This window comes from Aspergillus tubingensis (genome assembly GCF_013340325.1).
Source record: "Aspergillus tubingensis WU-2223L DNA, scaffold_9, whole genome shotgun sequence".
Lineage (NCBI taxonomy): Eukaryota > Fungi > Ascomycota > Eurotiomycetes > Eurotiales > Aspergillaceae > Aspergillus > Aspergillus tubingensis.
The window spans coordinates 1,890,718-1,901,241 of NW_023336283.1; the positions used below are offsets into that span (position 1 = coordinate 1,890,718).

General features: G+C 53.1%; 4 protein-coding genes across 4 annotated transcripts; 2 read left to right on the forward strand and 2 right to left on the reverse strand.

Moving 5' to 3' along the window:
* Nucleotides 1-188: 188 nt before the first annotated feature.
* On the reverse strand, nucleotides 189-1,576 carry AtWU_08693 (uncharacterized protein; the record flags this gene model as incomplete). The annotated part of the gene is made up of 6 exons (XM_035503801.1): nucleotides 189-229; nucleotides 305-902; nucleotides 974-1,009; nucleotides 1,088-1,232; nucleotides 1,293-1,375; nucleotides 1,439-1,576. The coding sequence occupies 6 exons, from the start codon at nucleotides 1,574-1,576 to the stop codon at nucleotides 189-191; spliced, it is 1,041 nt and encodes a 346-aa protein (XP_035359694.1).
* A 1,406-nt stretch (nucleotides 1,577-2,982) lies between these two features.
* Nucleotides 2,983-5,113, reverse strand: AtWU_08694 (putative G2/M phase checkpoint control protein Sum2; the record flags this gene model as incomplete). Its single annotated transcript, XM_035503802.1, has 4 exons — nucleotides 2,983-4,368; nucleotides 4,640-4,880; nucleotides 4,985-5,020; nucleotides 5,091-5,113. 4 exons carry the CDS (start codon nucleotides 5,111-5,113, stop codon nucleotides 2,983-2,985), a joined length of 1,686 nt encoding a protein of 561 aa, XP_035359695.1.
* Nucleotides 5,114-5,577: 464 nt separating this feature from the next.
* AtWU_08695 (WD40 repeat domain-containing protein) lies at nucleotides 5,578-6,931 on the forward strand (the record flags this gene model as incomplete). The annotated part of the gene is made up of 4 exons (XM_035503803.1): nucleotides 5,578-5,618; nucleotides 5,692-5,857; nucleotides 5,928-6,593; nucleotides 6,677-6,931. 4 exons carry the CDS (start codon nucleotides 5,578-5,580, stop codon nucleotides 6,929-6,931), a joined length of 1,128 nt encoding a protein of 375 aa, XP_035359696.1.
* A 621-nt stretch (nucleotides 6,932-7,552) lies between these two features.
* Nucleotides 7,553-10,070, forward strand: AtWU_08696 (thioredoxin domain-containing protein; the record flags this gene model as incomplete). Its single annotated transcript, XM_035503804.1, has 4 exons — nucleotides 7,553-7,642; nucleotides 7,695-7,812; nucleotides 7,869-9,374; nucleotides 9,430-10,070. The coding sequence occupies 4 exons, from the start codon at nucleotides 7,553-7,555 to the stop codon at nucleotides 10,068-10,070; spliced, it is 2,355 nt and encodes a 784-aa protein (XP_035359697.1).
* Nucleotides 10,071-10,524: the final 454 nt, after the last annotated feature.

Genomic DNA, 10,524 nt, shown 5'->3' on the forward strand with positions numbered 1-10,524 from the left:
GAATTGAACATTGATGATATATTCCTTAATGCTGTTGCTTTCTGAGTAGTAATTTATGCTGTAGTTGTATACCTCTTTACCTCATAAGGTAGATCTTCTCTACTCAGGTATATGGGTACCACCAACATTGAAATGTGTAGTCTCTCAAACATACACACGACCTACCTCAAATACTATACTCTCCTCACCTACAAAATAGCCATCGCATTCGCATGCGACCCCACTCCACCTACATCACACAAATCAGCATCCCCCAACAATCAAACAAGATGAAAAGGAGACAGGGAGAGAGAGAGTAACATACCAACAACATTGGCCGGCGCACTCGTCACAAAGACCACCCATCTGCCAATCTCCCTACACCTCCTAGCGAGCTTCTCCAAATCCCACATTTCGCCCAACGGCATCCCCCACAGCGCCAGAATCTGCTGATGAATAAACCCAAATTCCTTCTCCGGCGGCCACGCCTCAAAAGTGGGCGAATCGCCCGCCACAGCAGCAAAGTAACAATCATGTAGCCAATCAAGAATAGGTTCTTCCTGGCTCACACCGGCAAACTGGAGATCGGAGTGAGCACGGTTGAGGACATATTGGGCGCGTTGTTCGGGGGTCAGGGCGTTGTAGCGCTCGACGAAGCCCGAGCGGATGAGGAGGATGTCGCCGGGTTGGATGTCTCCGCCTTGGGAGGCGGGACGAATGTCGAGGCCTTGGGATTGGGCGCAGGCTTGTAGAGAGGCGTAGGTGATGCGGTGCGTCGTGTAGGGGTCGTAGGAGATGGAGTGGGTGTCGGCGTAGTGTTTGTAGTCGAGGAGGATAGCGCGGCCGGCTATGCCGTGGGTGGCCCAGTGGTGGATGCTGCAGCGGTCTGTGGGGGTGGGGCCGATGATGTCGGTGGATTTGGTCTGGTGGGTTGAACCTGGGTTAGTTTGGCGTTGTGGTGGCTTGGGTTGGGTTGGGTTTGGGGTGTGCGTACGTTGTTGTAGAAGGTTTTGGTTTCGCCGTGGGCGAACTATGTCGATTCGGGGATTAGTATAGATAGCTAGGTATGCTAGGAGTTGGGAAGGACTTCATGTGGGAAGTAACATACGTGACGGAATCCATCCCATTGAGTGCCGCTTTGCGTGTTCAGAGAGTAAGTGTCGTCGAAGACGACGTCTTTGGCCACCTCTTTGATGTTGTGCTCGAAGGATTGGCGATGGAATGCCGGTGGGTTCGGGACGTTCAGCGGGAGACTGCGGGTGGAAGTTGGCCATCACTGATGCTTGCATGACATGAGTAGTGAGGGCACTCACTCGAGACGGACCATCTCGCCAGTTTGGATCTCTGTAGCTGCTGCTTTGACCCTTGCTGGTGTAAGCAGGTTCAGTCGTCCTAGCTAGTTTGCTAATGCGTTAACATATAGTTCGGAGCAGAGCAGTACTAATAACTAGTCACATACCGAATCATCCTCGCCCCAAACCCAGGCAGCTTCATCCGGAGCACCTGGGATCTTAGGAAGCTCCTTGCGAGAGGGGAACTGGGTACAGTTCGGGTCCCAAGGGAGCTGGTCAGGGACCTGTGTTTTAGTTGCAGACATGGCAGGTAGTATAACCGGCGGACGGTAGGTAGGATTTGAGGTGACAACTCGGATCTATAAGATAGGGATGGCTTCGCTCACAGCGTCTGAAGTGCCAGAAAGGAAGAATGAGAAGAAACTAGCTGTGACTGGCTATATAATACAGCTGCTGACTAGATGTCGTGCTGCGGTTTCCTCCTTCGGGGAAGAGGGCGAAGTCTGTCGCAGTGAGGGGAGATGTGGGACACCGGATGAGCATTCTGATTCTCCCCGATCCAATCTGCGTCATATCATAACTCTCTTATGCCATTTCACTGGCCAGTGCCATTTGATGCAAAGCCAGAAATTGGGCCTGTCTTTCCCCACAAGTGTCACATAATCGGTCGGGGAAGCCCATTTGCAGTTTGACCGAGGTAAGGAGCACGTTTTTGGAGGCGATTTTGCCGACGATGGGGCAGGATGAGCGTGCCAAACCAGGACGCACGAATCAGAGAGGGACCGGTGATGTAGTGATTGAGAGTGGAGAGACTGCGAGCAAACTAAGTGATTGTCCTGGTGGCCTTCGTTGGACCCTGGCCAGTTGATGGGCTCCGGCGGTTCCACGGAACTGGGGGGAAGCAAGCTCTCCCCGCATGATGGAGGGCGGTTAAGCCTTTCAATTGACTAGACTGATTTTTGAGAGCAAGAAAGTCAATTCAAAGAGTTTGTTAGATAGAGGCCCTCGGTAGGGAGGATGCTCAACAGGTTTTGGCAGAAGGGAGAAGGGATGCCTCCCCGTCCGGACTTGCCCCACTGCATGTTAATCTTTATAATCTCTACACTAGACGCAGCCGAGAACAGACAGCTTTGAAGAACCAACTACGGTAGACTAATAAACTACTACGAGAAGACACCAGATGGCAGACCAATTGGCCTCCTTTTTTTTCGGGTTTTGCATGCGAAGGGGAATCATCTTGTAGTATGATACACAGACTCGAGTCCACCAGAGCAGCTTCTGGGAGTGTCAGACTCAGGCAAAAGCCTCGCCCTTTCCGCGGGCGGGCATCATCAAGAAAGAAGACATGATCATCGTCCAGACAAGCAAGGCAAAGGAGGCTCACGACCAACCCATGCGACTATTTAACGCCAAATTTGACACCAGATGCAACCGTAGCCGTTCAGGCACGAAGCTCCCCAATCCCACCGTAACCCATAGTGATCCCAATCACAATTCGAAATGTCCCGACATGTACAATGCCAAGCTCAAGTACTCGTAGGATGCTCCATCAGACGCCAGGGATATCAGAAGCAGACAGTTGTTGGAAGGATTTCAATACTCCCGAAAGCGCAGAAAGAAATCAGATAAAAGACAAAGCCACTCAAAACGCTAAACGCATGGTGATAAGTTTCAACATGAAATAATAACAATAGGCCGATAATTGGATGGCCTATGTCTGGGTAGGCACACCGGTGGCTTGCGAAGTGTTGCGACCTCCACGAAGGCCTCCACGACCCCGAGAGTATCCACGTCCGTAGCCACCACGGCCACGGCCATAGCCCCTTCCTCTGCCACGACCACGGTAGCTTCCCCGGTAGCCGTCAACGCTACCCTGGCCGAAGGTCTCGATGTTGCGCTTCTCCTCCTCGCCGCGCCACTCACGGCCGCCCACACGGCCTCCCGTTCCCTCTTCGCGATCACGAGCCTCGCTCGAGATGTTATCGAAGAAAGAGGTTGACCTGTTGTAGGTAGCCACAGAGGATGCATCAGCACTGGTATCAGGCGCTTCAATGTCCCCGTTAGTGATGGAAGCAGTCTCAGCCTCGTGGGCAGGCGATCCAGTGGCAATGGCCTCCTTGACCAGATCTTGCTTGTTGAATTTGGCGTTGGCAGTCTCGAAGTCGTAGTCCGTATCAGGAACCTCGACCTTCTTCGACTGTCCCTGGTAGGGAGCGCGGTGGCCGCCACGTCCACGGGGATGCTGATGATGACCACGGGGAGCGCGGTTGCCCTCATACGGCTTCATTTCCGCCATCTGTCTCGTTACTCCTTCAACGGACACCTCGCCATGCGCAGGCTTCTTGGGCGCGTTAGGCTGGGGCAGCTTGGCCATAGCCGCCGCAACAGCCGCCGTAGCAGCACGCGTGGCCTCGGTAATGGCCGCCTGAGCGGTACCTTGCGGCACACTGCTTCCAGCGCCAGCGACAGGAGGATTGCCTACAGCAGGAACAGGTGGCTTGGAGGGAGCATTGATCGGAATCGCCGGCTGCACACGTCCGCTCCGGGGTCCAGTAGGTGGCATCTTGGCCGGAGTCGGAGCCGCGGCAGCAGCAGGAATACTGGAGGCTTGTACGGCCTCCGTTACAGATGGTTTCGATTCAACAGGGGGCGGAGGAGCATTCTGAGCAGAGACGCCAGGTGCGGGTGTGGCATTCCGGCTGGCTGGCTTACTGGACGGCCGGTCACCAACGGGAAGCTCAGAGGTGGGTTTAGGGACATTTACGGGGCCTGCGCCAGGTACCCCCTGTCGCTGCGGAGGAGGGGTCTGGTGTTGGCCGGGGGGTCCAATAGGCATCTGAGGTGGGGGGAACTGGCCTGGTCCTTGGGGGAATCCTTGACCCGGGGGAGGAAACCATCCTGGTGGCGGGGCTCCATACGGCATATAAGGAAAACCAGGTCCAGGAGGGAAACCGGGAGCTCCAAAGCGTTGTCCATATGGAGGATAGAAGCCTTGGAACGGCGGTTGTTGAGGGTAGCCAGGAGGCGCCGGGCGAGGCACCTGAGGCTGTTGTGACGGAGGCAAGCCCTGGGAAGTAGGTCCCGGACGAGACATACTCTGTTTCATGAAACTCAATTAGCATCATGACTTGAAAAAGAGAAGATGTGTGAAAAAGCAGAGTTGAAAGTGCTTTGCTTCTCGATCATTCAGAAGGAAGGCAACGGAAAATATCCACATGAATTGTTTGCGCAATTCGGAACAGGTCTGTGAGTTTACATCCGAAATATTTCATCATTTGATCGAGTGTCCGTACGGAACAAGTCCGAGGACGCAAAGCACCCAAAGGGCAGGCAAGGGTTGGAATGAAGTGAAGCATTGGTAAACTTACCCCTAAGATGGCGGGATCATCTGGCACCTGAGGCTCAGGTTGGCTGTTCTCCTTCGTGTCCTCTGCTACGCTAATGTCTTTTACGTCACTGCCTCGGAAGACAATGTATTCGTAGACGCTGGCCGACGGGGCAATCTCCTCAGCGGGATTGCCTCGACGACCCTCGGTCCCGAAAGAGACAACATTCTCCAGAGCTATGGTGGATGCTTCAGGGTTGATCTCATGCAACGTTCCAACATAACTGACAAGGTCAAGTCAGTCTTGATCAGGGGGATGCAGCCAGGTGCGAGGACGAAGCAGCTGTAGGAAGGCCAGATAGCCGAGAGAGGGAAGGATCGAACATACCGAATGTCACTCTTGGAGATCAGGTTGAAACGCTGACTGCCAGGTGTTAACTCCCGCCTAGCCGCACAAACCCTGGTTCAGACCAGTAGTGGCATAGAACACTGACCCTATTAAATGGTTCATATCCATGCTGACAGGGGAGTGTGCGCGATTGACGCGCAAGATAGAAAAGAAAGGTACAGGGGGGAGAGAGGGAAGGAGGAGGGAAAAATCTGCTCAATGGGTAGGGAGGTGGGAGGGGGGGGAAGGGCAAGGAAGTGGGAGGAAGAGAGAAGAAGGGAAGATGAGGGAGAGAAAAGGTTTAAAAAGGAACGACGGAGGTTTTGTGGTGGGAAAGGCTGGGGCTCCGGTGGACGGGAGAAGCTCAACATGCAGTTCCTTCGTTAGTTTTGCCCGAACGGACCACGTGAGCTCCGTCAGCGGGGAATGCTAGTTAGTAGTATTCATTATTCACCAAAAGCTGGTTTTGTGGATAGCATCCTAGGCATTGTCTGGGTCTAATCTGACTATTACATTGCCCCATTTCCTGGTTACTGCTCCTTATTCTTGGTCATAATAATAGTTCCATCAACTAAAACTCCCCTCCTACCAATATGGCCCAATCCTCCCACCGGGATGATTTCTTCCAAACCACGTTCGTCACTCCATCTTCTACCGCCCAGCTCCTCCTATCCGCAAGCTAGTCGCTGATGCCCCACGCCTCCCAGAGCCGCCCTTGATGAGCAGAAGCGAAAGGATGTGAAGTCCCAAAACACCAATGGCAATCCCATCCGTCTTCAGAGTAAAATCCTCGCAGTCGCAGCCGATCCTCTGAGTACTGGGTCTGTCTATGTAGCTCAGAGTGGTGGTACGGTCAGGAAGGTCATACTCGAAGTAGGTGCATGGTATTCTCGCTGCTGCGTGTCTTACGAATACCCGGGCTAAGCCGTTTCTTTACCTATAGACCGGTGAAACTGCAGCTCTTTTCAAAGGCCCGACTGCCCCCGTCACGAGTATTTGCTTTAGCCCCAATGGCCGGTTGCTGTTCGCGGGGTGCTGGGACAAGACGATCTGGAGTTGGGATGTGGAATCGAAGGAGCCGAAGTTGCGCTATGAGGGCCATACCGATTTTGTAAGGTCTGTCATCAGCACAAGACTACAAGGTCAGGATGTTCTTGTTTCAGGAGGCGCCGATGCACAAATCATTGTCTTCGACATTGCGACCGGACAGCGACTCGCGGTGATGAAAGGTCATGCAAAGGGCATCCAGGACCTCGCCCTCGATCCCATTTCTCTCGACTCAGACAGCTCCGAGTTGATTGTGTTCAGTGCGGGTAGTGACCGACAGATCCGTCAATTCGACCTTTCAACTGGCAGTAAGGACCTTACTGGCACAGAGGCTCTTCTCGCCCACGATACCAACGTGCACAAGCTTTTCTTTGACCGCGACGCTGATCTCTGGACTGCTTCGGCGGACAAGACATCCAAGTGCCTTGTGAGAGAGGATAGCTGGAAGCCCAACTTGACTCTGACTCACCCAGATTATGTGCGAGATGTAGTGGTCTACGAACAAGGAGGCTGGGTAGTCACTGCTTGCCGAGATGAGGAGGTTCGCGTGTGGAATAGATCGGTACGTACATATCACCAGTACCATACCACTTTTTTTTCTATGCCATGGGAATTCGACTAACATATATAATTTCTACTGGACAGACCGGGCAGCTTTACCATACCTTCTCCGGCCACTACGAAGAGGTTACGGGGCTCGTGCTTCTCGGATCGACTGTCGTCAGCGTCAGTATCGATGCCACTATTCGCCAATGGTCCTTGAAACCCGATGAACTTGAAATCGCAGTAGCGAAGGCGAAGAAAATCAACGAGGAGGACGAGGAAGAGCAACAAAACCCGGGGACGATGCTGACGGAAGAAGAGGAGCGGGAACTGGCGGAACTAATGGCCGAGGACTGAGTGCAGCTGCGTTGCTTGCCCTGGCTTATTGTTGGTGGGGCGAATCGAGCAACAGGGATGTTACCACGCCGTGCGGAGTATTAGGGCCTAGGCAAATCGTAGATCTGTAGAATATCTCTGTTAATGTAGTAGGCACACTCGCACATAGGGACATGCACCGAGTAAGGAGGCAGGAGCACACGTGACCCAGTTGATGCACCCATGACGCACGACGGCCGACGATCTCCCGGATGCGGGCCAGTCTAACGCGGGCACATGCTGCTTCCTCGCTCCTTCTCCATCCTCCCCCTCATCCCACTAGCTCGCTCTTCCTGCTGCCCTTCTGCTTTATACCTCTATCTAGTTGGCTCTTTCTTGCCACCACTACTCGTGGCCTGTCGTTCCTGCCCCATCTTGATTCCTCTTTCCTTTCTGGTCATTCTTCCATCTCCTTACCCCCCTCTCCTCCTCCCCTGTCTAGCTTGGTAGCCGGGGTCCAACCGCGGAGGTGGTATCTTATCAACTATTTTCCCCTCTTTCACAACGTGCCTTTCCGAGGCCGTGTACCCTTCTGGGCTGGATAGACGAATCAACTATCAACCTAAGTGGATCACTGCGTGACTGTCTCACGGCCTCAACAGGATGGCTGCTCCATTAGCCATGCACCACGATGGCGCGACCGACGCCGGTCCGAAACTCGTCAACCGACTGCACGAGAGCCGATCGCCTTATGTGAGTTCGGACAACCCCCCTGCCCTCGCGTCAGAAACTGACTCGCGGATAGGTTAGGGCGCATATGAACAACCCAGTGGGTTGGCAGCTATGGGATGCTGAAGCAATCGATTTGGCTAAACGCCACAACCGGCTGATCTTCCTCAGTATCGGTTATTCGGCTTGTCACTGTAAGCTCTCCATTCGCGACGCGTTGTGGCAGCACAACGTTCTAACGTCTACTCAGGGTGTCACGTAATGGAGAAGGAATCATTCATGTCGCAGGAGGTAGCTTCCATTCTTAATCAGTCTTTCATTCCAATCAAAGTCGATCGCGAAGAGAGACCCGACATCGACGATGTTTATATGAACTACGTGCAGGCGACCACTGGTTCTGGAGGCTGGCCTCTGAACGTTTTCTTGACTCCTGATCTGGAGCCGGTTTTCGGTGGTACCTATTGGCCGGGCCCCAACTCCTCCACGTTGACAGGAAATGAGACGATTGGCTTCGTCGAGATCCTCGAGAAACTAAGCGATGTATGGCAGACACAACAACTGCGATGCCGTGAGAGTGCGAAGGAAATTACGAAACAACTTCGCGAGTTTGCTGAAGAAGGGACACATTCCTACCAAGGTGACCGGCAAGCCGACGAGGACTTGGACCTCGAGCTTCTGGAGGAAGCCTACCAGCACTTCGTTTCTCGATACGACCCTCTCCACGGTGGCTTTTCCACTGCGCCGAAATTTCCCACTCCATCTAACCTGAGTTTCCTATTACGTTTGGGTATTTATCCGACTGCGGTTGCGGACATTGTTGGACGTGATGAGTGTGCCAAAGCAACTGCTATGGCTGTTGACACACTTATCAGTATGGCGCGCGGGGGTATCCGGGATCATATCGGCCACGGTTTCGCACGATACAGTGTCACTGGCGACTGGGGCCTGCCACATTTTGAAAAGATGCTGTACGATCAAGCACAGCTCTTGGATGTCTATGTGGATGCATTCAAGATTACCCACAACCCCGAGCTGCTGGGTGCGGTTTACGACTTGGCTACCTACTTGACTACTGCACCCATCCAGTCGCCAACGGGCGCGTTCCACTCGTCCGAGGACGCAGATAGTCTGCCCACGCCCAATGATACCGAGAAGCGAGAAGGTGCGTTCTATGTCTGGACGCTGAAGGAGCTGACGCAAGTGCTGGGTCAACGAGATGCGGGAGTCTGCGCCCGTCATTGGGGTGTCCTGCCTGACGGGAACATTGCGCCTGAGAACGACCCACATGATGAATTCATGAACCAAAATGTCCTATCGGTCAAGGTAACTCCAAGCAGGCTTGCAAAGGACTTTGGATTAGGGGAAGAGGAGGTGGTGAGGATCATTAGAACAGCGAAGCAGAAACTCCGGGATTACCGCGAAAGGACGCGCGTGCGCCCCGATTTGGATGATAAGATCATCGTTGCCTGGAATGGACTGGCCATTGGTGCTCTGGCTAAGTGCAGTGCGCTGTTCGAGGAGATTGAGAGCTCAAAAGCAGTACAATGCCGAGAAGCAGCGGCGAAGGCGATCGGCTTCATCAAGGAGAATCTATTCGAGAAGTCTACTGGACAGCTCTGGCGCATTTATCGGGATGGCGGCAGAGGCAATACCCCAGGTTTTGCTGATGACTACGCATACTTGATCGGCGGGCTGCTGGACATGTACGAGGCTACATTTGATGACAGCTACCTGCAATTCGCCGAGCAACTGCAGAGTACGTATTCTCAACTGCGTCGGTGGAAGACTTGTGATGCTAACGCTCTTACTAGAATATTTGAACGATAACTTCCTTGCCTATGTGGGGACCACACCAGCAGGATATTATAGCACACCTTCCACCATGACATCAGGGGCTCCGGGTCCACTCCTTCGCCTGAAGACCGGCACGGAGTCGGCCACGCCAGCTGTCAATGGGGTTATTGCCCGCAATCTGTTGCGCCTCGGGAGCCTGTTGGAAGACGAGGAATACAAGACGCTTGCCCGGCAAACATGCCGCTCATTTTCCGTGGAGATACTTCAACACCCCTTCCTCTTTGTTGGGCTTTTGGACGCTATTGTTGGATTGGAAACGGGGACACGGAATGTCACGGGTGTCTTCGCTACCGCCGTGACCGAGGGCAGTGTCCAAGCTTCTGAGGGCGTGATCAGAAAGACAGATGAGCCAGTCTGTGTGCGGGACATGATTGTACAGAAGATTCGGGCGGAAGCCGGGTTGGCGATATCGACGGCGACCACGACCGCATCTCTTGTGGATATCCGAGCGTCTCATGTGGGAGACTTTGTAGGGAATCAATCTTTCTGGTTACGGACGCGAAATCCGTTGTATAGGGAACTGAAAGCGTCTGAGACGGCGAAGAATCATCTCATGGTTTGTGAAAGTGGGCGATGCCGGGTTGTGAATATAGTATGAACTGTACAATGAATGGAAATATTCTTAGTGTATTTTCAGGCCTTGCAGGATGTTTCAGCTCTACAGCTATTGTATGTAATCAGTCAACAGATTGATACGATTTTCTAGGGATGATCCCGATAGTTAGCGCTCTACATAGTCCAGCTTGTGTATGACAAACACAGGGTTAGTAGCAGTAGCCCAGTCTCAGCCTCAATGCAAATAACTCAGTCAAAACCCCAATAAGCGATACGCTTGAGCATCGTTCCACCGCATCAAGTCACACAGCAACAGATCTGTTTGGTTCATTGGGTTGCTTTGCTTACTACTTACAAAGAGGGGGTGACACAAAATTTGGGTTTGAGGGAGGGGTACAAAGTTATGTGCAATTGTTTCCAATTCTTTGTTTTGAGTCTGAGTTTCAGTTTCATCGGCTGTTTCAACCATACGTACGTTATTGCTGGGGTTCCTTCTT